Source organism: Vanacampus margaritifer, chromosome 9 (genome assembly GCF_051991255.1).
Source record: "Vanacampus margaritifer isolate UIUO_Vmar chromosome 9, RoL_Vmar_1.0, whole genome shotgun sequence".
NCBI classification, from domain to species: domain Eukaryota; kingdom Metazoa; phylum Chordata; class Actinopteri; order Syngnathiformes; family Syngnathidae; genus Vanacampus; species Vanacampus margaritifer.
Window position 1 is genome coordinate 21375841 of NC_135440.1, and position 26527 is coordinate 21402367.

Here is a 26527-nt window from a genome sequence, read left to right on the forward strand (position 1 = left end):
CATACTGTACATTTTAGAGTTAAGAGAAGAAGAAAAAACACAATCCAATCCCCCCAAAAATCATAAGAATTAAGTATTACTGGAATGCCTGCCCTAAAGAAATGTCTTTTTAAAAATGTCACCAAAAGAGAAAATGTGGCCCATGAGCTTTATTTTGGGCACACGCACACACACCAGTCCACCAGCCTGTCCAGCAGATGCACATGGGCCGCGTCTTCTGATCTGTAGGCGTGCGCTGAGATATTAGCATCACGCCAACATGCTAAGAGACGACAGTGAGTCCTGCATGCTGTTGGGGGTGGGTGGGGTGAGAGGATAGGTGAGGCGGTGGGGGTTGTGCACAAGGAGGCTGCCAGTAACATCTGGCCATCCTGCTGCCATCCGCAGGCTCCGCCTCTCTAAAGAAAGATGAATTATATGTGGAGGATTAGCTCCTGGCTCATCCTTCAGTGTTTCCCGTAAAGCTTCTGCTGGGACTCGACTCTACAGCCTTGAAATCAAATATCTGATTTCCTTTTTTTTTTTTAAGATCCTTAATAAGTTAAAATGTGAAATGTTCAACAATTTAACATCATAAAATAACTGAGAATGGCTGTGCTAGTCCATATGTGACCTCTGACCTCTTTTCTCGTGTAGGGCTGTACACAGTGAGGCGAAGCAACCTCGGCAAAATATTTTTTCAGCTTGGAAGCACATACCTTGGGGTCAAAAGTTTGCGACATGTAAATAAATCCCTGCTTTTATGTACTGTGTAAATGGGCGCCATGTCTTTGGCAATGTTCAAGGTGACTGACTCTTTTTTTTTTTTGACTTATGCAAAACTATAATAAATGTGTTAGCCAAACGGCTAAATTGGCTAATACTAGCCGTGCTTTGTAAACTAGCTCCACTCTGTTTGCAGCCACGTTGTTTGTAACTGCCATTAGAGGCAGCTTGAATTCAGTTTGATTATATCGTAAATATTAAGATTTATTTTACGCATTTGAAAGAATTTTGTTGTTTCGGTAGTGGAACCAATGTTTGTTATGTGGGACGCTAACGATTGACGCATTGCTACGTTACTTCTTGTAAAAGTATCGAAAGCCAGTGTGAAGAGTTGCTGTTGGAAGAAGCTATTTTAATCCTCTCTTGCAATCATTTGTACTCTTTCTTTTTTCTTTTTTTTCTCTTAGAGCTCAATATTGTTCATTAGATTTGACATGTCATCATTGCTCTCCTTTTTTTTTAAATTTTTATTTTTTTTTTTAATTTTTATATATATATATTTATTTATTTATTTATTTATTTATTTTTATGTGCGTGCGTGCGTGCGTGCGAGTGTGTGTGTATTCATCAGTTCACCTAAAACCTATTAAAAAAAATCCCATACTAATAATATAATATAATAATAAATTGCCAAATGCAGAAACATCAATGTAAGTTATCACGATGTGGTGGCTTTCGCTAACAGGCAGAATTAAGTAACCAGAATTAGGTTAAAAAATTCTATATATACGTAGACCATGTTTCTATACATTTTGATATTTGGTTTTTATTTGAGGCAGATATTTTTTCCATTAAAATGTGATTTATGAGGAGGTTAGACCATTGGTCGATATTCAGAGTTTGTTTTTTGTACTCTTTCTGTTAGTATTCATGATGCCTTTTGTGTACTATTGTAAGCTTAGCTTAGCATGCTATCATCATTAGCGCATTAGCAGGCGCATGTAGTGGATGTTAACAGGCTTATATAGCAAATTAAGGTTATTTGTGATTTGTTTATATCTGTATACTCGTGCCTAACAACAATATATATATATATGTATATATTAGATTGGGACAGAATATAGATATTTTAGAGTAAAATTTACTCTACGGAATTTACTGTGAAGGTGGCCGAGCGCACATAGGAACTCACAGGTGGTGTGAAGTAAACATGGTTTGGTCACCAGCTCCAAATGTGTGGCGTTCCTCTTTGGCGTTGAAGCATGCGACCTTCAGAGCGGCATGTAAATCCCGTCATCATGAATGGAGGCCAGGCGACGTTTCAAAGGAGTGGCGCTAATACGCCAAGAAATGGACCTTTTACGTTTTAAATCCATGCTCAGGCCACAGCTGCTGCCGTCTCTAATGAGGGTGAATATGCCGACCACTGCGCGCACACACACACGTTTAATTCGTGCACATCAGCGCTTCCACAGATCTAAAAATATGAATTGAAGGCCAGAAGTGTAGCGTAGCCCGGACATGCCGACTGCTAATCTCCCCGTACAGCCAAGTCGGAGGCGGATCAGCATGTGGCGGATCAAGCGTCAGGAAAATTATGAATGTGTGTCGGCAGCTTGTTGTGTGACTTGGCCGTGCGTGATTAGGGTGGGGGTTTCTCTCTCTCTCCCGCCTCTGAATCCAAAGTAATCCCGGCAAACATGACGGCACATGTGCTCATTGACATGAAGCGATTAAGAAGCCAGGCAGCCTGGATGACTTTCTTTTGTTTTTCTAGCGCCTTGCATGCATGCTGTTGCTTCTTCTACGATACATCGGTCATCTTTCAAAAAAAAATTCTGCCGAAAAATATGTTGAGGTTGTGAGGTCATGGCAGGTGCAGGTGAAAGTGGAACCTGAGCAGTTGGCCTATTGGTTGAAGTCGTGACAAGAAAAACACACGCTTCTCCTCGGCTCATTTGGAACAGGGCCCAGGATTGAAACGGGTTCGCTGAAAAACCCTCAGGGATGGTACCTGACTCACAGCCTGCCTGCCTGCTGGCTGCAAAACGCCAATTAAAAAGATCCATTTGGGAAATGGATCGTTCCAACTCTCTGGAAATGAGACGCTTTCTCAACACAAGATTTTGGATGACATTAAAAAAAAACAAAATCAACTCCGTTGGGAATGACAGCGGAATGATTAATTTGCTCCGGGACTTCTGGATGTCCCTCAAAGCTGTGAAACACAAAACAATTTCTCATCGTTTTCATTACCAATCAAACACAACAAACCATGTTGACCTGTTATGGAATAACTCCAAATCACGAATCCTCGCTAAAAAATATCCTGTATCTACACATTTGACGGGAGCAGGAATCAGATCACCGGTTCAAAGTTTCAAGGGGAAAGTGGAAGGACATTTTTCCCCGAGGAGAAACATGTAAAAGACGGGCATACCAACTGTTTTTAGTTGGATTGGAGTCTGAGGGGTTCCTCAACTTTACTCAGCATATCAATTTGAAGAAGTTCTTACAAGAGTCTTACAACTCCTCGACTCAACAGGATCATTTCAGTTCCGTGGAGTTCTTCCAGAAATCTAAAGATTCATCAACTTTACTGGACGATTTCAGTTCAAAGAATATGATCTAGGAGTCTAAGGATTCTTCTTGGGGGAGTCTTAGGAATTCCTCAATTTAATAGGATAATTTCTGTTCTAAGATGATGTTCTGAGAGTCGAAGTATTCCGTCATTTAATAGGACAGTCTAAGGATTTTTCATCTTTACCGGACAATTTCAATTCAAAGAACATCTCGGAGTCTAAGGATTCTTCAACTCAACAAGACAGTTTCATTTTGAAGACGTTCTTGTTGGAGTTGTTGAAGAAAATGATCTTTTCCTCCGCGTGTTCGTTTTCTTTCGGGTAGTGAGAATGTTGGTTATCCGAATGCAGGCTGGAGATCAATGAACAGTTGCTTCAAAGCTTTTATTTCTACAGAATATTCCGGGCACAAGTGAGTTCCAGACAATGGCTGCAGCCTCTAACAAATGCGTGGATTTCAGAGGACTTACAACATTCTTATACTATCCTGAAGGGCGGTACCACAAAGCCCCCAGCAAACAGCCCACCCGGAGTTCACCGGACATGAGATACTTTAAAGACATCATACTAACCATTGACTTCAACCACAGACAAATGGTCTATTGTTGTGGAAATAGAGGAGGCCCTCCAGACATGACGGCAGCAATCGCAAAGACACATCCACAGATAAAAGTGAGGAAATAAGGACATTAAAACAGTTATGACTAAATCTGGGCAGAAGACCCTCTTCGGAGTCTTAAGAATTCCTCAATTTAATAAGATCAATTCTGTTCTAAGATGATGTTCTGAGAGTCGAAGTATTCCGTCATTTAATAGGACAGTCTAAGGATTTTTCATCTTTACCGGACAATTTCAATTCAAAGAACATCTAGGAGTCTAAGGATTCTTCAACTCAACAGGACAGTTTCATTTTGAAGACATTCTTGTTGGAGTTGTTGAAGAAAATGATCTTTTCCTCCGCATGTTCATTTTCTTTCGGGTAGTGAGAATGTTGGTTATCCGAATGCAGGCTGGAGATCGATGAGCAGTTGCTTCGAAGCTTTTATTTCTACAGAATATTCCGGGCACAAGTGAGTTCCAGACAATGGCTGCAGCCTCTAACAAATGCGAAGATTTCAGAGGACTTACAACATTCTTATACTATCTTGAAAAGGGCGGTACCACAAAGCCCCCAGCAAACAGCCCACCCGGAGTTCACCGGACATGAGATACTTTAAAGACATCATACTAACCATTGACTTCAACCACAGACAAATGGTCTATTGTTGTGGAAATAGAGGAGGCCCTCCAGACATGACGGCAGCAATCGCAAAGACACATCCACAGATAAAAGTGAGGAAATAAGGACATTAAAACAGTTATGACTAAATCTGGGCAGAAGACCTTCTTCGGAGTCTTAAGAATTCCTCAATTTAATAGGATCAATTCTGTTCTAAGATGATGTTCTGAGAGTTGAAGTAATCCTTCATTTAACAGTACAGTTTCAGTTCTTCCAGAAGTCTAAGGATTCTTTAACTTTACCGGACAATTTCAATTCAAAGAGTCTAAAGATTCTTCAACTCAACAGGACAATTTCATTTTGAAGAAGTTCTGAAGGAGTCTTAAGAATTCCTCAACTTAACAGGGCAGTTTCATTTCTAAGACCTTCTTACAGAAATCTTAGGATTTCCGTTCGAAAAAGTCCTTCGAGAAGATTACAAACTTCTGAACTTTACGGGATAATGTCAAGTAAAGAATGACAACTTTTGAGTCCTTTTCACAAAACAAACAACATTTGGAAAAACTTCCTTGTGAGAGGTAATAAAACGAGAGCCATGTAAGCATGTCAACACAACACAAGTGGCTCCGTAAAGCCAGTCAGCGGGTTCTAAAATAAAACTGATGACGCTTTCATTTTGGCTGATGAAGAGCTGATGTAAAAGCGCCACCAATCAGGATGTCGCTGGTGGTACGAGTCGGATGTTTGGACCCCTAATAGGACCGAGCCAGCTCGTACTGACAAGTGGTCATCAGACATTGTTGCGGCTGCGTCATGTTGACTTCTGCTTTTGTTTGACTGACCTCAATCCAGAGAACATTGTCTTGTCACATTTTGTCTTTGTTGACTCCTTTTGTGATGCTTCGTATAAGAACAAAATGTTTCGACTAATATGATCTTCTTAGAGTTTTAATCCGGACGAGTCCACAAGTGAACAAATGATGGTTTTACTAAGTCTGCTCTACTTTTGTATTTACAAGCTAATATTTAGGAGATCGTTATAAATTTAAGAAGATTTAGTATTCTAGGGAAGAATACCACATACTTTGTTGGGTTAGGGTTAGGGTAACCCTAACTCTTATATACATTACATATATCAAAACCAGCATACACAGTGCTTGTCATCAAATTGAAGTCATACATACAAGACTTAGTTATGTAAGAATCGACTTGAATGAATCCATAATTGTATACATTTTCCGTCAATGACCCCCACGAAGCCCCTTTTTGTCCACATCGTAAAGACAATCCAAACTGGATTTGGAGATTTGACTTGATTTGTAATCTGACTTTTCCGATCAGTGGTATTCCGGACAAAAAGTCATTTGGATGTTTTCCACTTGTGTTTTTGCGGAATGTCCCGTCACACACAATCAGAAGGTCGAGGGGTAAAAAAAAAAAAAAAAGGCGAACGGTTGTAATCCGCCGAGGTCGCAAAAGCCTTAAACCCTCTTTGGTGTCTGCGGCCGTTGTTAATCTGGCGAGCGGGCAGCCGGTGAAAAGTGCCGTCGGAAAAGCTTCTCAGCAATAACGTCGCTCGGCTTACGTAAGGTCCCCGGCGACTGCTACTATAGATCCGGATAGCATATAGATGACTTTTGGGTGATGTAAGAGCCCAGCACGGCTCGCTCAGGAGCAGGAAGCAGATGTGGCGCGACAAAATGAGGCAAATGAGAAATTTCACCTGACCTTCAATTTGGACTGGAAAGTCAGATCAAACAGTTTATCACAAAAGCTGTTTTCTTTTACAATAAAGATGCAATGTGTATTATTGGCGTAAAGGCCTATTTGTGGGAAAGAAGAAAAAGTATTTTGTATTTTTTAAAAGTACTCTCCAAGAATAATTTAAAGATTTTTCATGAATATTCATATTTTTTTTATAATAAAAGTACAACAGTAGTGCATTATTGAGAGGTATATTGTATATTCTTTCAAGAGAAAAAAAAAGCAGAATTAAGGGGTGGGGGGTTCGAGAAAGAATGCGCAAAATAAGTAGAATTGAGTTGTATTTTTACGAGAATAAAGTCTTTTTTTTATATGAATTATTTTTGAAAATAAATTAGCATTTTGTTTCCGGACAGTCATGTTTTTAGAAGGGAAAAATACTAGGGGTGTCATGCGATTACAATTTTTTAATCGTAATTCATTGCAGGACTTCAATAGTTAACTTTAGATCTGTTCTAAATGTACAATAAAATATTTTTTTCAAATTTTTCATACTCTTGTTAACATAAAAGTGGGGGGGAATTAATAGAAATATGGCTGCATCTATTAGTAATAATATAGTAATTTCATAATAATTCATAAACTGAGTTAAAATTAAAAAGATGTACTGTACTGTAAAAAACGAGTGTGATATGGATTTGCGTTAGTCATTTTCCTGCCACTAGATGGCATAATTGCATTTGTAAAACATTCGTAGCAGCTCAGTGCATTTTTCTTTTCACATTTAGCTAGCTAATCTTTAACATGAAATAACTTGTGAGATTCTCCACATTTTTAAAATAGTAAAATAAAATACAACTTGACCCCAGTCTCCAAAAATATATGCATTATTATTACATTTATTATTGCTAAATTTGGACGTAGGCGTGTCTGCTGCATTGTGACTGGAATTCCGCCAGTACAGACTTTCCAAGTAACGGGCGCTCATTAATCGTGAGTTTAAAAAAAATTGTGGCGTTAAAGGAATTTTAAATTAACTCAAAATTAACGCACTCATTTTGACACCCCTAAAAAAAATACACATTACAAGAATGACAAATTATCTTTGTAATAATTTTTCCTCATAATATACTATTTATTTTTGTTGGTTTTTATATGTGTGGCCCTATAAAAAAACATCATACAAACGCAGAACAAACGCCTCAGTGGCTGATTGGCGAATAAATCACCTCAATGACCACGCCCCCTCCATCAAACACACACACATTCCCACCAAGGCTGCTCTACGGGCCGATCAGCGGCGGCATCCGTCATCTCATCATCTAAAGTGCATCAATCATCAATCAGTGATCATCAATCAAGAGCCAAGGCGAGTGCGGCGGAGTCCCGCGGGCGCCACTTGGCACGCCCTAGCATCGTAACGCCGCTGAGGTCATTTGTGACCTTGAAAGGCTTCGTCATCACTTTTTAGCACAAAAGGCCTCGAATGGACACAAAAGCAGCCATGTTAGAATAAAGCTTCTTTTTTTTTAGTTGTTAAGAGAATGAAGTTATATTGTTTTAAGAAAAACATATATATAAGAAAAAAAGCATTAGGATATTAAAAGCCACATAGCAGCCACATCTGCAGGTGTACGGGAGACATACTTTTATAGATTTCAAAACATCATATAGAAACAAAATGTATACCAGATGAAAGACCAAAGTCTTAGTTATATTTTTTTTATTCATTTCATTTTCATTCTTTGTGTCAGTGCAGAGTTATAGGCCATCAAATAGAGGGAGTGAACATGTGACATGTTGCCCTACCAATGGGTAAGTTGTCACACTATATGGGGTAAGATGGATTTTGCAACTAATAAAACAAGGACAAATTATCCTTGTTCTCCTGTTTTTGTTTGTTTGTTTTTACAGCCAGAGATTTTTTTATCATTGATCTTGAAAATTTACCATAGACATTGAGCAAACTTTAAAATAAAATATTATGAAATAGATTGAAGTCCTTAGGAACGGCTCTCATATAGCTTTTGCTTCCCTTAAACTAGAAATTTGAGATTAAATTTATTATTTATTTTTTTTAATGAACCATTTCAGTTAATGGATGGATGGATGGTTCATCATGAAACTTAAGCCAGTCCTGACGTGGGCATTCTGTACTTCCAACAACTGGAAAATAATTTTTTCAACAATGAAACAGAACATGGCAGATTCATTTCCTCACTCTTCAGACTCTTATCATGTGAAAAACAATTCTTGCGTACGTAAAGGTGCATTTTTCAGTGACCCAGTCTTTGCATATGTGACAACAAACCCCAAAATGGCTGAGACAAGTTGCCACTTTTTCGTTGCGCCCTCTGGTGGAGAAGAAAATTGCAATGTGACAATTTACCCGTGACCCAACTAGCCCCGTCACCCCTACCTGATCAAAAATGTCCCCTGCTGCCCCAATTTTGCATGTCGGCTGGTGTGTCAGCTCACACATGACCAAGATGGTCCGTTCTTCAGTATATTTAGACATGTTTAAGTACAAAACAGGCGTGTGACTAACAGCACGAGGAAGCGCTACCAATAGCGTGCGGACTCCATTTTGTCCCACTTCTATAAATGTGCTTGTTTCCATTACGTGATCACCACCTGAGGAAATGTGTCATTTGCTGTTTTTTTGTTTGTTTTTTAAATAGTTTGTCGGTTTCACACAAACATTCACTGGACACTTCATTAGGGACACCATCTATTGTGATTCAATGCAAAAATTCAGCCTTTAGGAAATATGTAAAAAAAAAAATAATAATTCAAATGAGCCCTAATTGGAAGCAGGTGTTATAGTTAATATATAGTTTTTCTTTGCCGTCAAGTGAGGGCAGAGAATGGCATCAAATGAATTGACTTTTGGAAACAAACAAACCGAAATAAGATTGGAAGCAAACAAACAAAAACAAAAAAAAAGATCCCTACAGACACCATTTTTACAGATTGACACAAAAATTGAGACATCAAATGAGACCCGTGAAAAAGTCTCGGCGGCCCATGCCCGAAACTGAACAGGAAGTCAGCCATTTTGGTTTTGAAGCGGACATGTCTTCCAGTAGATCTCAGTGCTCCCCATGTGGTGCAACACTGAAGGTGCGTGACTCTGAATTTACACTTGTCTCTATACCAGTACTGCAAAAAAAAAAAGATTGTTTAAAGTCTGTGATGTCGTGCGGGTGCAAACAATAACTTGTGATAAAGTGAGGCAACAAATGATGTCATAAATGACAAACATCCCAAAGTATATCCACTAGGAAGATGATTAATTGTGGTCCTGCTTGTGTTTTTTCCAGCCATGTCAGCAGACGCTGGCACACAAAGTGAAACCAGATGCCCTCCTTCTCGATCCTCCGCACAACTCCTCCCCGGACTCCAAACTCCTTTGTTACTTCCTCAAAATTCCACTACATATAAACCAGACACTGACCTACTTGCGCATTGGACCCGCCCGGCGCCCAAACAGGACCATTTGAACAGGATCTGACCGACTTCTGGACTTTGAAGGTACGGCAATTTTTACTTTCATATGTTTGACTTCAAAATGTACTTCTTGGTCCACAAGTGTAGAACCAAAGATCGCAAAAGTACATGAAGTGGAATCACAGATGCTTGAGTAAACAAAGATTGGTCAAAGAAGAAGTGCTGATTCAGCTCAGGATGTACTCACTAAAAGTAAAACAATAAATTAAAAAAATCAGATATATGCCAGTACAAAATAATTATTTTTTAAAAAAAAGTCAATAAATGAAGTGTGCTTGCACTGAGAAGAAAAAAATATTACCTTTCGCATGTTTTTTAAACCAAGAGCTAGCTTGCGCTGGCTAAACAAAAAAAGCTAAATTAGCTAATGTTAACAACAACAACAAATGTGCCTTACCTCTATATGGATGGAGAAAGTCTTGTAATAGTAAAAGTACAGATACCTGAAAGATATACTTGAATATTGAAATGTTTGTACTTCATTAACATTCACTCCAAATGAATCATCTTGAGCTGAAACCAAGTCGGTGTGTTTTCTTTTCAGTAACTCTACAGAACCTTCTCCTTCTCGTCCTCCATTTTGTTATAAACACATCCCTCGCTATATCGTAGTTCACATTTTATTGAGTTTTTTTTTGTTTTGTTTTGTTAGTCAACTGCACGTCTCCCATGAAGTAAAAATCATCATCATGACTTTGTTTGGATAGAAGAAGGATGGAAACAGCTGCTGGTGCTCTTTCAATCGCTTTACTAAACAAACAGTAACTAAATACAGGAAACTGAAGCACAATTCTTAGCACAGCTGCCAGTAGCGTCAACTGACACCGCCAAAACGGCTAATGCTAAATAGCCGGCTAGTTGCACGTCCTCACTTCCACGGACCTGAAAGTGCCTCACATTTAAGTGCAGCTTCCTCCTTGGTTGCCATGGTTACAGTAACCACGTTCAGCCAACCCTCGTTTATATGAGCAATATTTCCCAGACCCGTGGGGAAAGTCCACCTTATAGCGAGACCATATCATATTTTTATATAGTCTCATACAGTACCCGCCACACGATTCACCTTATTAAAAGTGGATCCCGACTCAACTCAACTTTTTTTTTTTTTTTAAAGCATTTTAGAAGTCTTTAATGCAACCAAGGGAGCGCGCAACCATGAAATACAAAAACAAAAGGAATGCAAACACAGAAAAATACGAAAACAGAAAGTCAAACAAACTAAAGTAGGTCAAGCGAGTCACAGCATCTCAATCTAACTTGCACCAGGCAGAAGTAAATAAAATGAAACTCTACTCAACTCACAAGGTAGAAATACAAAAATAAAGAACCAAATCTAGTTTAGAAAACAGCAGTAACGATACTTAGTAGGAGACCCGGACAGACGGATTAAAAGCAAATTTTGTTAACACGCTATTTGATGTGGTGTTTATCATGTACAGTATGTATTTGTGCTGGTGCAGGATGTGGCAGCATAGCGTTAGCGTGTTTCTGATGGCCGTGTCGGCTCTGGCCCGCCTGGATCAGGTGACCCTGGACAGCCAATGGGAGCAGTGGAAGATAACGCACGGGCGGGAATACAACGCCATGGTCAGTCTTTTTCTTTTCTTTTCTTTTTTTTTTAACCCTTGTGTGTTTGTCATGGCTTCCTCTTTGATGAGTTACTCTACAAATAGTTCCCAATGTTCTACTTGCAAACGTCAAGCCATACAAATGGAGGAAATGTATGGGTTTATCAGGGCCGTGCAGAGGTCGGGGCCAATGGGGCAAGGGATCCACCTAAGAGGGGGGCATCCACCCCAGCGATCAAAACATTTTGTGGTCATGTTCATCCAAGATTGTGTATTTACGGGCAAGTTGAAGGGGAGTCTGAATGGGTATTGAGGGGCATCAAGATAGGAAAATCCATCCGCACCCTACTGCCCTTTCCCGCCCCTTCCTGTCAACCGTCCTATGTTGAGTAAATATTTGTCATCAACAGCAAAATCAACCAGTTGCCCTGGGCCTCCACTTTCCTATGCTTAGGGTTTTAAACAAGGGTTAGAGTTTCAAAATTGGGTTTTAAACTTTGGATAGGGTTTCAAAATAGGATTTTAAACTAGGGTTGGGGTTTTAAAGTGGGGTTTTAAAAAGGGATGGGATTTCAAAGTTTGGTTTCAAATCAAGGTTTTTGACTAGGGTTCGGGCTTCGCAGTAGGCTTTTAAACTAAGGTTGGGGTTTCGAATTAGGGTTTTAAACATGGGTGAGGGTCTCTAAATAGAGTTTTAAAAAAGTTGTTAGGATTTCCAATTAGGTCTATAGGTAGGGTTTTAAACTAGGGTTGGGGTTTTAAAGTTGGTTCTTGAATTAGGGTTAGAGTTTTAAAGTAAGGTTATAAAGTTGGCTTAGGGTTTCAAATTAGGGTTTTAAGATTAGGGTTGGGGTTTCCAAGTAGGGTTTAAACTAGAGTTGGGGTTTCAAAATAGGGTTTTTGACTTAGGTTAGGGTTTCAAAGTAGGGTCTTAAACTAGGGTTGGGGTTTCAAAATAGGGTTTTTGACTTAGGATAGGGTTTCAAAATAGGATTTTAAACTAGGGTTGGGGTTTTAAAGTGGGGTTTTAAAAAGGGATGGGATTTCAAAGTTTGGTTTCAAATCAAGGTTTTTGACTAGGGTTCGGGCTTCGCAGTAGGCTTTTAAACTAAGGTTGGGGTTTCGAATTAGGGTTTTAAACATGGGTGAGGGTCTCTAAATAGAGTTTTAAAAAAGTTGTTAGGATTTCCAATTAGGTCTATAGGTAGGGTTTTAAACTAGGGTTGGGGTTTTAAAGTTGGTTCTTGAATTAGGGTTAGAGTTTTAAAGTAAGGTTATAAAGTTGGCTTAGGGTTTCAAATTAGGGTTTTAAGATTAGGGTTGGGGTTTCCAAGTAGGGTTTAAACTAGAGTTGGGGTTTCAAAATAGGGTTTTTGACTTAGGTTAGGGTTTCAAAGTAGGGTCTTAAACTAGGGTTGGGGTTTCAAAATAGGGTTTTTGACTTAGGATAGGGTTTCAAAATAGGATTTTAAACTAGGGTTGGGGTTTTAAAGTGGGGTTTTAAAAAGGGATGGGATTTCAAAGTTTGGTTTCAAATCAAGGTTTTTGACTAGGGTTCGGGCTTCGCAGTAGGCTTTTAAACTAAGGTTGGGGTTTCGAATTAGGGTTTTAAACATGGGTGAGGGTCTCTAAATAGAGTTTTAAAAAAGTTGTTAGGATTTCCAATTAGGTCTATAGGTAGGGTTTTAAACTAGGGTTGGGGTTTTAAAGTTGGTTCTTGAATTAGGGTTAGAGTTTTAAAGTAAGGTTATAAAGTTGGCTTAGGGTTTCAAATTAGGGTTTTAAGATTAGGGTTGGGGTTTCCAAGTAGGGTTTAAACTAGAGTTGGGGTTTCAAAATAGGGTTTTTGACTTAGGTTAGGGTTTCAAAGTAGGGTCTTAAACTAGGGTTGGGGTTTCAAAATAGGGTTTTTGACTTAGGATAGGGTTTCAAAATAGGATTTTAAACTAGGGTTGGGGTTTTAAAGTGGGGTTTTAAAAAGGGATGGGATTTCAAAGTTTGGTTTCAAATCAAGGTTTTTGACTAGGGTTCGGGCTTCGCAGTAGGCTTTTAAACTAAGGTTGGGGTTTCGAATTAGGGTTTTAAACATGGGTGAGGGTCTCTAAATAGAGTTTTAAAAAAGTTGTTAGGATTTCCAATTAGGTCTATAGGTAGGGTTTTAAACTAGGGTTGGGGTTTTAAAGTTGGTTCTTGAATTAGGGTTAGAGTTTTAAAGTAAGGTTATAAAGTTGGCTTAGGGTTTCAAATTAGGGTTTTAAGATTAGGGTTGGGGTTTCCAAGTAGGGTTTAAACTAGAGTTGGGGTTTCAAAATAGGGTTTTTGACTTAGGTTAGGGTTTCAAAGTAGGGTCTTAAACTAGGGTTGGGGTTTCAAAATAGGGTTTTTGACTTAGGATAGGGTTTCAAAATAGGATTTTAAACTAGGGTTGGGGTTTTAAAGTGGGGTTTTAAAAAGGGATGGGATTTCAAAGTTTGGTTTCAAATCAAGGTTTTTGACTAGGGTTCGGGCTTCGCAGTAGGCTTTTAAACTAAGGTTGGGGTTTCGAATTAGGGTTTTAAACATGGGTGAGGGTCTCTAAATAGAGTTTTAAAAAAGTTGTTAGGATTTCCAATTAGGTCTATAGGTAGGGTTTTAAACTAGGGTTGGGGTTTTAAAGTTGGTTCTTGAATTAGGGTTAGAGTTTTAAAGTAAGGTTATAAAGTTGGCTTAGGGTTTCAAATTAGGGTTTTAAGATTAGGGTTGGGGTTTCCAAGTAGGGTTTAAACTAGAGTTGGAGTTTCAAAATAGGGTTTTTGACTTAGGTTAGGGTTTCAAAGTAGGGTCTTAAACTAGGGTTGGGGTTTCAAAATAGGGTTTTTGACTTAGGATAGGGTTTCAAAATAGGATTTTAAACTAGGGTTGGGGTTTTAAAGTGGGGTTTTAAAAAGGGATGGGATTTCAAAGTTTGGTTTCAAATCAAGGTTTTTGACTAGGGTTCGGGCTTCGCAGTAGGCTTTTAAACTAAGGTTGGGGTTTCGAATTAGGGTTTTAAACATGGGTGAGGGTCTCTAAATAGAGTTTTAAAAAAGTTGTTAGGATTTCCAATTAGGTCTATAGGTAGGGTTTTAAACTAGGGTTGGGGTTTTAAAGTTGGTTCTTGAATTAGGGTTAGAGTTTTAAAGTAAGGTTATAAAGTTGGCTTAGGGTTTCAAATTAGGGTTTTAAGATTAGGGTTGGGGTTTCCAAGTAGGGTTTAAACTAGAGTTGGAGTTTCAAAATAGGGTTTTTGACTTAGGTTAGGGTTTCAAAGTAGGGTCTTAAACTAGGGTTGGGGTTTCAAAATAGGGTTTTTGACTTAGGATAGGGTTTCAAAATAGGATTTTAAACTAGGGTTGGGGTTTTAAAGTGGGGTTTTAAAAAGGGATGGGATTTCAAAGTTTGGTTTCAAATCAAGGTTTTTGACTAGGGTTCGGGCTTCGCAGTAGGCTTTTAAACTAAGGTTGGGGTTTCGAATTAGGGTTTTAAACATGGGTGAGGGTCTCTAAATAGAGTTTTAAAAAAGTTGTTAGGATTTCCAATTAGGTCTATAGGTAGGGTTTTAAACTAGGGTTGGGGTTTTAAAGTTGGTTCTTGAATTAGGGTTAGAGTTTTAAAGTAAGGTTATAAAGTTGGCTTAGGGTTTCAAATTAGGGTTTTAAGATTAGGGTTGGGGTTTCCAAGTAGGGTTTAAACTAGAGTTGGAGTTTCAAAATAGGGTTTTTGACTTAGGTTAGGGTTTCAAAGTAGGGTCTTAAACTAGGGTTGGGGTTTCAAAATAGGGTTTTTGACTTAGGATAGGGTTTCAAAATAGGATTTTAAACTAGGGATGGGATTTCAAAGTTTGGTTTCAAATCAAGGTTTTTGACTAGGGTTCGGGCTTCGCAGTAGGCTTTTAAACTAAGGTTGGGGTTTCGAATTAGGGTTTTAAACATGGGTGAGGGTCTCTAAATAGAGTTTTAAAAAAGTTGTTAGGATTTCCAATTAGGTCTATAGGTAGGGTTTTAAACTAGGGTTGGGGTTTTAAAGTTGGTTCTTGAATTAGGGTTAGAGTTTTAAAGTAAGGTTATAAAGTTGGCTTAGGGTTTCAAATTAGGGTTTTAAGATTAGGGTTGGGGTTTCCAAGTAGGGTTTAAACTAGAGTTGGAGTTTCAAAATAGGGTTTTTGACTTAGGTTAGGGTTTCAAAGTAGGGTCTTAAACTAGGGTTGGGGTTTCAAAATAGGGTTTTTGACTTAGGATAGGGTTTCAAAATAGGATTTTAAACTAGGGATGGGATTTCAAAGTTTGGTTTCAAATCAAGGTTTTTGACTAGGGTTCGGGCTTCGCAGTAGGCTTTTAAACTAAGGTTGGGGTTTCAAATTAGTACATGGGTGAGGGTCTCTAAATAGGGTTTTAAACAAGTTGTTAGGATTTCCAATTAGGTCTATAGGTAGGGTTTTAAACTAGGGTTGGGGTTTTAAAGTTGGTTCTTGAATTAGGGTTAGAGTTTTAAAGTAAGGTTATAAAGTTGGTTTAGGGTTTCAGATTAGGGTTTTAAGATTAGGGTTGGGGTTTCCAAGTAGGGTTTTTGACTTAGGTTAGGGTTTCAAAGTAGGGTCTTAAACTAGGGCTAGGGTTTCAATTTATAACAGTGGAGTGGTCTTAAATTAGGGTTTCAAAGCAGGGGCATCCCCAGCACCGGCCACATTTTCAGGGCATATTCGTTGCGGGTCATCAACTTCCATTCAAACAAATCTATGAATTCACGCCACACAAAGGAGGAGGACATTTGCAAAGACCACAGAAATAAGCGGATTGACGCAAAAAGGTGCGTTTTTCAGCCAATAGGTTTAGTTATGTTCTACGGACAAATTTGCAAATCGGTCTATGATTGCTTGAAGTTGTGCGTCATGACAATGTCACACAGGCGTAGTCTTTATTTGCCGCGTTTTGTGGTACTAAAGCGGGAGGAAGTCCCGAGACTGCGATGTGATCTGCTTTTAATCGTCCTGATTAAAGAATCCAGGCTGCGGCATCAAGCAGCCAATTGTGGCTAATTAAAACGTCAATTTGACCCATTTGCCCAGATGGACGACTTTCAATTTTGTCTGCTTGTCTTTGTGTGCTTCGCTCAGGTCGCCTTTCTCCTTTTTTGTTTCGCTCAAATGAAGGTCACTTTATTAGGTACACATTCTTAATGACGTCCTTTTCCATGGCGAATGATCACCAAACTTTGATGTCATACTCCGGCCACGTTTGCTGTCTAGGCAAAAATCTTTGGCAATTTTGAGTTCGCAATCTGTGTAGGATATCTGCTTCTGATTGGAGCTCATTTGGGCCTGGGAATTTGAACCAAAATGGCTGCCTCGAGCCAAAATGGCTGACTTTATGGTCAAGTTTTATTTTTATTTTATTTTTTCAGAGATTGCTGCACGTCGGTACATTTTCAGAATTGTAGTTTGCTTTACTTTATAAGACAATACTACGTGACCCTTTTTTTTTTAATCTAACACTCAACAAATATGTATTATATGTAATATGTTTTTTTTAACTAAAGCTAATACTAAAACCAATAAAACTAAAACAAAGCATTTATGAGGAATAAAGACTAACTAACCTGCTCTAAAAATTAATTAAAACTATTTTTTTTTTTATTACAAAATCCAACACTATTAAAACTCTGGTTCACTCACTGTGTAGCAGGACGAGGAGGGCATCCGGCGAGCCATCTGGGAGAAGAACGCGCTGATGATCGAGGCCCACAACCAGGAGGCGGCGCTGGGCCTGCACACATACGAACTGGGCATGAACCACCTGGGAGACATGGTGAGAAATCAATCATCATCATCATCATCATCATCATTATCATTTCTGTGAGACGTGAGAATTTGGTGTGTGTGCAGACGTCGGAGGAAGTGGCGGAGAAGCTGATGGGCTTGGAGATGCCCATGACGCGGGAACGTGGCTTCACTGTGAGTGCGGAGCAGCAGGCCTACCCGCTGCCAAAGTCGGTGGACTACCGCAAGCAGGGCATGGTGACGTCTGTCAAAGATCAGGTGTGTCATCTTCATTAGTCAGGTCATCTGCACGCATGATAACAACGACTGAAAAGGAGTATTCATATTATAGTCAGGTATTAAAATGAACTGTGAAAGAGTATTGAGAAGGAAAAAGATGACGCTATCAGATGATTATTTTAGAGAATTTTTTTAGGGAAATAAAATCTTTTTTTTTTAAGTCACAAATATTTTTGGGTCATTTTCATTTGTATATTTTCTAGATTAAAAAATATGATATACTATACAGAAATATGCAATATTCAAAAAGACAGAATCTACAATAAATCTGAACGGAATGATCATTTAAAGTGGTGAAATTCTGCCACGTAGTGGACAAAGGGAAGAGTGCATCTTAACGTTCTCGTAGCGGGAAATCATTTGAAATATTTGATCAGAATAGATTACAATTATTAGACGACAGTGATTCTCAAATTGTGGTGCAGGCGAGCTCCCTCTATGCTACTTCAAAGAATCACTTCCTAAGTACACTCCGGTTGTGTTTAGTAAGTTCAATAAATATATTTGCATTTAATAGGTATACGTTTTCTTTAACTTTTATATGTGATACATTTTAATGGAATCGTTTAAGTTACGTCGTTGTTGTTTGTTACTTACCTATGTTTAATCAAGCACATTAATGTTCAAACTGTTAACTAATGTTACAGTGACTTTCAATAATATTAAATATTCACTAATACTACTGTATATTGAATTCATAGCATATTAAGATAGCCATGAGACTATTTAATATACGAGTTTTCAAACGGATGCATAATTATGTCAAAACGTCTGAATAAAGAACAAAAAAGGAAAAAAAACGTGGTGAAATTCTGCCATCAAGTGAAGAAACTGAAGAATGCACCTTTATCAGACTGAATCAATGATACGTTTGGCTCTAGTAATAGTCATTTGGTTTCTGGATTATTATTATTTTTTTAAGGATGTGTTAAATTAAAAGTATATTTAATTTCCTTATACTTATCCAATCCCTTCTAATAATAGAAAAACGTTTCTAAATCAAGACCGAGATGGCGTCCATATATCATGTGACCAGCAGTTGACCAATCACAGCGTTGCTGGTCACGTGACATATGTACGCCATCTTTTTACCCTGCCGAAAACCGAGTTGGACAAACTATATGGCTCTGTTTAAAGGGATGAAATGCTGGCGCCCAGTGGCCAAATAGAAGAATGCACCTTCATCCAAACAAATCGATCATAAAAACAAGTCAAGAAAATAATTACATGAGTAAGGATGATAAAAGTCTGTTTGCTTGTGTGATTGTTTTGTTGCGCAGGGTTCATGCGGCTCATGCTGGGCCTTCAGCTCGGCGGGGGCGCTGGAGGGTCAGCTGGCCAAGACGACAGGTGAGCTGAGAGACCTTAGTCCTCAGAACCTGGTGGACTGCGTGACGGAGAACAGCGGCTGTGGAGGAGGATACATGACCAACGCCTTCAAGTACGTCAGGGACAACGGAGGCATCGACTCGGAGGAGGCCTACCCTTATGTGGCACAGGTGAGCTTCGGGATGGACTTCTTTTGCCTAAAGTCGACGAGGACAGGGCTAATTGATGTTTTTCCCCTGTGGCGCCCCCCACAGGCGCAGATATGCCGCTACAACTCGTCCGGCACGGCTGCCGAGTGCCGCAGCTACAAGGAAATTCCCGAAGGTGACGAGCACGCCCTGGCCGTGGCGCTCTTCAAGGTCGGCCCCATCTCTGTCGGCATCGACGCCTCCCAGGGGACCTTCCAGTTCTACCAGAGAGGTCAGTGAACCCCGCACCAAACATCATGCCTTCGAACCATGTCACGTCATTTCCTCCTCTCTGTCACATGACCAGGCATTTACTACGACCCCAACTGCAACAAAGACGACGTCAACCACGCCGTGCTGTTGGTGGGCTACGGCGTGAACGCCAGGGGCAAGAAGTACTGGCTCATCAAGAACAGGTGTGACATCATCATCACGCGACATCCTCATATCACCACGGTAACATTTTTCAAATGTGTTTCCGACAGCTGGAGCGCGGGGTGGGGCAACAAAGGTTACGTCAAGATGGCGCGTAACCGCGGCAACCTGTGCGGCATCGCCAACCTGGCCAGCTACCCCATCGTGTGAGCGCCGTGCCCCCCCACCCCCCCCCCCCCCCCCCCGTCTTCCTCGTCTGCTTCTCATCCCTCGAGTCCATCCAAGAGGTTTGGCCGTCTCCATGGCAACCAATCTCCTGTTTTCATGTCTTTGTGGCTGTTAGTTGTTAGCTGAAATGTTTTTGACTTGAAAGCGCGCACATATGTGGCGTCGCTGGACGACGCAGTTCTATGGAAACCAGGTGTGACATAATAATCTCATTGTGGCTACAATATGGATATCACAAAATACTAATTTGTGTCCATGACGTAGATACAGTATAATGTTTGCATAAAATGCAAATGACTAATATTAACATTGGGTAAGCAAATGAAGCACATTTATTCATGTATTTTACATACACAGTATGTTGTGGATCATTTTTTGACCTGGGTCAAAATAATAATTAAATAATTCATAATAATTTTCTATATTAACTCAATAATAATTACATATATGAACCTGCCTGTGGCCACAATTTTATTATTTTTCCCTTTTGTTATGTCTGGGACTCCGTACAGTTCAGCACTTTTCTTGTGATCGTATTGTTGTTAATGTGTTAAAATGTAGTTTTGTATGAAATTAAATTAAATAAAGTTCTGAAAGGCATTTTTTTGACGTCACATGTTGTTACTTGAGAGGGTGTAGTACACATCTGGGCCACTGGAGGCTGCTGTTGATCGTCTTTTCGACTCCATTAAAAAAACGGGAAATGACCTTTAGAACAGTGGTCCCCAACTTTTTGTGTACCACGGACCGGTTTAATGTCTGACAATATTTTCACGGCCCAATCTAAAGGTTTAGCTGATAAAAACAAAATAAAATGACAAGAAAAAACTTTGGTATTTTCTCTATAATAATAATGAACGTAAATCTACTTGTGTAGTCATGTGCAACTTTATTAACGGTGTCGCGTGTGTGCTACTTAGGTCCAGTCTGGTCCGTAATTTGGTTTTGGTTGCCGTCGCTGCAGAAAACCCAGCTTCACACAGATAAGATGTCGGAAATGGCAACAGGGTTTTCAGTGCTGTTGTGGCGATCTCGGTTTTGAAGGCTTCAGCGCCTCATTAGAAAGCCGGTCGGCGGTCACCGCATATTACCACAGCGGGCTTGGTGCGTGGGAATCGCCCATGGCGATAAATCCATATTTTAAATACAATTCTTGATACTGCCTGTTAAAGGCAGCTTTCCCTTAGCAAAGAAACTTTTTAAAGAAGTTTCTTTTTTGCTCATTTTGCTAGCTTGGAATTAAATTTAGCGTGACGTATCATGTGACGTGTGGTGTAGCGGCCTTGAAGTGCGTCAAGTGAGACGGATGTAACAGACAGAATCCGGCCACTTTTCAAAATAAAACATCATTTTCGAAAAAAAAATAAAAAATAATGCAATTTTTTTTCCCGGTACCAAATGACCCACAGCCCGGTGGTTGGGGACCACTGCTTTAGAACATCTTGAAATGTTTATTTTGCACTTTCTGTACGTGTTGCGCGTTTTGATGGATTTGAGTGGTGGCGTGTTGAAATTGTTTTAAAAAATATTTGTAGCTGAATTTATTCCGTTGGTCAAAGAAGAACTTCAATTTGAAGAAGTTCAAATCTTCAACTTCCTCAGTCAGGAAAGTACCTCGGCAGCCTCTGCGATGGTTCACTCAGGCAAGTTTCACCAAGTTTAACAAACTTAGCATTATTATTTGTATTATTATTTGTAAATGTTATAGCACTAAGGGTGGATTTGTTCTTGTGGTCCTTAATGATCTTAATGTAAGTTTTGTGTCTGCTATAGTTTCTAGTTCTTTAGTAGCTGCATTAATTCATGTTTTAAGCAAGTTACCAGATTAAAAACGAATAAAATACATTTTATAATGCAACGGTTTTGTCACATCGTTGCTCACGTGTCGCGTTCAGGAAATGAAGCAAGTTTACTTTCATTTTGTCATCGTGGTGACATTTAACAGCCACTTGAACAATCCTGATGCACATTTAATGCGTCAGGATTATCTTTTTAACTAAAAAGTCTTCAAGTTGGAGCTGTTGATGAAAATTGGAATTCATGTTTTCATTCAGTTTCTGATTAAAAGGTGAGAATCCAAACTACACATTCATGAGACACAATCAAAAAAAAAAGTATATCGTGATAAGTTGTAGACTTTTGTCTACTTGTCTTTGTTTTTAAACAACAACATAGTTGAAGAAAGTAAGTGAACACTTAGAGGAGGGTGCTGTTGTTGGAGGGAACGCAGCTGACTCCCGGCCAACTGAAGCAGCTCCAACACATTCCGTTGAACATGACTCGCCATGCAGGAGATCGGCGCTTTTTTATGAATGACGTTGAATCTTAGCAGGCATGATCTTAACGAGCCTGCTGCTCGTCTCACTGCACGCGGTACTGGCGGCGGCCATGTTGGACATCAATTTGGATGAACACTGGATGCTGTGGAGGAAAACGCATGGGAAGTTGTACCGCAGCCAGGTTAGCCATGCTTTCTTTTTCGGTGACCACCTTGCGTCTACTCTTAACACTTCTTTTATCTTGCGGCCTTTCAGGTGGAGGAGCTTCACCGCCGAGGATTGTGGGAAAATAACCTGATGTTCATCACACTGCACAACTTGGAAGCATCCATGGGCCTCCACAGCTACCAGCTCAGCATGAACGTCCTGGGAGATCTGGTGAGACTTCAACTGATTGCACCGTACCAACACTGCTTCACATCTATGTTGCATAGTCAAAGCCAAACTATCAAGGGAATTACCAAATATAGTATAACCGTGTAGTTCCTTCAGCTGGAAAAACAGTTTCCAGGGGACTCCATGAAACACAGGTATGAAGCAGTTTTCAGCAACAGTGCCTATACTACTTCAGAGATTTGTCCAATGTCCTGGACTGCAAGAGCATTATAAAAATGACTCCATGCAACACAGATGTGAAGCAGTTGAGCCCCGTTTTTGGAGGTACTGCTTCACATCTGTGTTGCATTGAGTCAGACCAATCTGTTCAGGGGAAATCGTGGAGTACAATACAATCATGTAGTCCAAAGGCCCTGGCCTAGAAAGCAGTTCATGCAATACAGATGTGAAGTAGTTTTTCAAATGCTAACCGAAAACTGCTTGAAGATTTTGCTTCCCTGTGAGTCACTGAAAGCAAATTTTAGTTACATAAGCACTGGTTATGACATCTGCTTCACATCTGTGTTGCATGGAGTCAAAACCGCAGTATCCGAGGAATTATGTAAAGGGAATACAATTAAGTAGCCCAACGGTGCTGGGCTGTAATGGTGGTTCACTGGTGGTAGAAGTTGCTGGATTCCATGCAACACAGATGTGAAGCAGTTGAGCCTTGTTTTTTTTTTTTTTTTTTTTTAGATCTACTTCACATCTTGTTGCATGTTCAGAGGAATTGTGGAATGCAATATAATGGTGTAGTCCAATGGCCTTGGTCTGGAAAGCAATGCATGCAATACAGATATGAAACAGTTTTACAAAATGTGCTTAACTTTTTTACAAACATAGACAACTGCTTAAAGATTTTGCTTCCTGTGCCTCACTGAACCAAATTTAAGTTATATAAGCACTGTTTATAACAATGCTTCACATCCGTGTTGCATGGATTCACCTGAAAACGACAATTCCAAGCCACGACCTTAATTGTTTACTGTAGCATTAAGCTCACTTTACCAAAATGTCGTAGCTCTAACTTTGTTTCTGACAACTGCTTCAAACCTGTGTTGCATGGAGTCCAAAGACTTCTGCATCTGTGAGCTGCTATTCCAGCTCAAGAACTTTGGCTTACAAAGTAATTGTGAACTGTAGTCTACTGCTAGTTGGCATGTGTCTGAAGTTGCAACACAGATGTGAGGCAAAAAAACAATTTTCAGGGTTTTGCTCTTTAGTCAATGCTGTTATTCTGATGACATCTTGTGGTAAGCGTTTCTCTTGCGTGTCCCCTCGAAGACATCGGACGAGATCCGTCAGTCTTTCGCCACCTTGACTCCTCCCACCGACTTCCACAACCTGTCTTCTGATTGGCCGCATAGCCAAATGGCTGACATTCCCGAATCCGTAGACTGGAGGGACCACGGATACGTGACAAGCGTCAAGATGCAGGTGACGAGGCGACACGGGCAAATTGTGTCCAAAGTTGGACAAATATTCTTCACGAGGCGTTCGTTTCGGGTTTGTAGGGTTCGTGCGGTTCTTGTTGGGCCTTTAGTGCAGCAGGGGCTCTAGAGGGCCAACTGGCCAGGACCACGGGCCAACTGTTGGACCTGAGCCCCCAGAACCTTATGGACTGCTCGGGCAAGTATGGCAACCGTGGCTGCAACGGCGGCTTCATCAGCGCAGCCTTTCGCTACGTCATCGACAACGGCGGCATCGACTCGGAAGAATCGTACCCGTACATGGGACGGGTGAGTTTAAGGAACATTTATTGGTCGGTGAAAATACACAATGTCGAGAGACCGTAAAAGAAGAAAAAAGTTTTAGCCCTCCTTCATGCTCTGAACACATTTCAACTTAAAACATTTTTATTTGCTTAAATGGATGGTTAAGAAAATATAATTAAATTAATTAAAAATGATTAACTATAAATGAGCACAAGTTAAAAAAAAAAAAAAATAACACAAAAATTTTCTAAATCATGTGGAATAATTGGTTACTGAATTAAATAATACATAATTTGTCTCATAATCTACAGTATTTAAAATTAATTGTAATCATACTGATTACAGATAATACAATAAAAAGGAACATGCTTTATACGACGTGGAAAATTATAATAAATCAATTTAATAGGGGGCATAAATTATCAATTTCTTAAAATGAAAAAGTTTACATAAAATTAAATATTAGCACATTAAACACTGTATCCATTTTTAAATGCAATAAAAAATAGTTTATGAATTATAAATACATAAATCATTAATAATAAAATTGAAAACAACATGAATTAACATTAATGCAAGAAATACAAAAATAAAATATAATTGAAAAAAATACAATTCAATAATGATTTTAAATAAATAAAAAAAACTCTAAAATTTAAACTGAAAAAATAATAATGAATAATAAAAAATATCCTATTATATATTTACTTTTCGCAAACCATTTTACATTTTCAATAATTATCATTAAAAAAAAGTCAAACATGACATCAATTGTTTTTTTATTTTGTTTAAAGGAACAATTTTACATTAAATCAAAATCTATCCATCCAGATGCATTAATCTTTAAGTTTCTCACACAAATTTTACAAGTCACTTCAATTTGTTGCTCTGAGCTTTTTAGGGGGGCAGTTGCTAGGGCAGCATGAAAAGTTGCTAAATCTAGCACCGAAAGTGCTAAATTGCTATAAAGTGAGTACAATGATGAGACATGACCAAGAAGCTTTTGGTTTGGATTTTTTTTTCAGTCGGGACAGTGTCGCTACAGCGCCGCCCAGCGTGCCGCCAACTGCTCCAGGTACATCGCCCTGCCCAAGGGCGACGAGGGCGCTCTCAAGCAAACGCTCGCCGTTGTCGGACCCATCTCCGTCTCCATCGACGCCTCCAGGCGCACCTTCGCCTTCTACAGCAGCGGTGCGCACAGTTGCTTTTAATACAAGATTATGACATATTACAAAGTTTATGACAATGTAGCCTATTGGTACAAAGTTCTTGACTACCTTTAGAAAAATCTGCCTGTGACTGTGAATAAATGTGAATATTCCTGAATGGAAGCTTTTGGCATTTTCCAGGAGTTTATGACGACCCGTTGTGCTCTCAGAAAGTGAACCACGCCGTGTTAGCGGTGGGCTATGGAACTCTAAATGGAAAAAAATTCTGGCTGGTCAAGAACAGGTACAGCACACTTTGTAGGCCTGTTTGTCGGGCACTTCATTAAGGACGCCATCTCATCAAATACAATGCCTTTAAATACATCATACTCACTGCATTGCCCACTAATATTTTGGTGCCCCATTTTATTAAATTATTTTTATTTTATTATTTATTTATTTTATTTTATTATTTTACTATTTTTTACTGTGTTGTTATAAAAATCAGAGCTATTTTATTAAGCACACAAAATGTCAAGGGCTGGACTCTACCCAAGTCCAATTTCATTGTTTTTGACCCCGATGGACTCAGACAGGTGATCACAGCGCCCCCGTGTGGTCAGACGTGGTAACAGAATCTCTTTCTCTCTCCTCCAGCTGGGGTACTTCGTTCGGGGACCGCGGCTACATCCGGATGTCTCGCGACAAAAGCAACCAGTGCGGCATCGGCCACTACGCTTGCTATCCTGTCATGTAGACCGCAACACAGCTTTCAAAATGGTTTCATTTTCATGTACGCTCAAATGCAAATTCAACTCTCAATCCTCGTATACACTCACATGCTGCTTGATTTAAAAATGATTACAACATCCTAAAGCAAAGGCAAAAAGTCAATTTACATTTTAAAATGATGGGTTTCAAACTAAGGTTGGGGTTTTAAATTGGGTTTTAAACTAAGATTAGGGTTCACAAATTAGGGTTGAGGTGTCGAATTAGGCTTTCAAACAATGGGATCAAACTAAGAGTAGGGTTTCAAAGTAAGGTTTAAAACTGGGGTTATGATTGCAAATTAGGGTTTCAAACTAAGGTTAGGGTTTTAAAATAGGGTACAAAAAAAGTTAGGGTTTTTTTTTACAGGAAGATCAAATTTAGAGTTGCACATCTTCAGTGCAGTAACAAAGTGCTGAACAGCACTGAGGTGGATACAGCATAATTAGGCGCAAGAAGAAGAGGCAGAGAAGGTCCCCTTTTAACTTTAAGAGAATATATCGCCATTGTTGGATGAAATCCTCGCAACCCCAAATCGATCACTTTTCACCACTTGCTCCAAAATGTCAGCCTAATAATTTCATCTATGCTAATATCTGTTAGCCTGATGTGTTAGCATAATGCTAGTGGAGGAAATTATCCGAATTTTGGTGTCTTTGATGTTTAAAATTACTTTTTGTTTTATGATTCTTCGATTGAATGTGACAAATAAACAGCTTGAATCTTTATGTTTGGATAACCGTGTGAGTGAGTCTGAGATA

General features: G+C 39.4%; 2 protein-coding genes across 6 annotated transcripts in view; both read left to right on the top strand.

Moving 5' to 3' along the window:
• The window catches only part of ctsk (cathepsin K), an 83201-nt gene extending 63120 nt beyond the window's left edge, over positions 1 to 20081 (top strand). For 2 of the 3 annotated variants that reach the window (XM_077576958.1, XM_077576961.1), the window contains exons 5-12: positions 9534 to 9744; positions 11181 to 11307; positions 16985 to 17110; positions 17188 to 17340; positions 18642 to 18860; positions 18945 to 19110; positions 19186 to 19294; positions 19364 to 20081. In XM_077576958.1, coding sequence (XP_077433084.1) covers positions 11182 to 11307; positions 16985 to 17110; positions 17188 to 17340; positions 18642 to 18860; positions 18945 to 19110; positions 19186 to 19294; positions 19364 to 19463 — 999 coding nt within the window. In that variant the 5' untranslated portion in view covers positions 9534 to 9744; position 11181 and the 3' untranslated portion in view covers positions 19464 to 20081. The remainder of the gene's footprint in view (positions 1 to 9533; positions 9745 to 11180; positions 11308 to 16984; positions 17111 to 17187; positions 17341 to 18641; positions 18861 to 18944; positions 19111 to 19185; positions 19295 to 19363) is intronic. The other variant, XM_077576962.1, reaches the window with a different exon arrangement.
• An 811-nt stretch (positions 20082 to 20892) lies between these two features.
• On the top strand, positions 20893 to 26494 carry ctss2.1 (cathepsin S, ortholog2, tandem duplicate 1). Of its 3 annotated transcripts, none has more exons than XM_077576295.1 (8): positions 20893 to 21124; positions 21811 to 21941; positions 22016 to 22138; positions 23420 to 23572; positions 23650 to 23874; positions 24876 to 25041; positions 25200 to 25302; positions 25656 to 26494. In XM_077576295.1, exons 1-8 carry the CDS (start codon positions 21112 to 21114, stop codon positions 25753 to 25755), a joined length of 1014 nt encoding a protein of 337 aa, XP_077432421.1. In that variant the 5' UTR covers positions 20893 to 21111; the 3' UTR covers positions 25756 to 26494. The 3 variants fall into 3 exon arrangements, with proteins under 3 accessions (XP_077432421.1, XP_077432422.1, XP_077432423.1); XM_077576296.1 differs by having other exon boundaries at positions 21814 to 21941; XM_077576297.1 differs by lacking the exon at positions 20893 to 21124 and adding an exon at positions 21149 to 21549.
• The last annotated feature ends 33 nt before the right edge of the window (positions 26495 to 26527 follow it).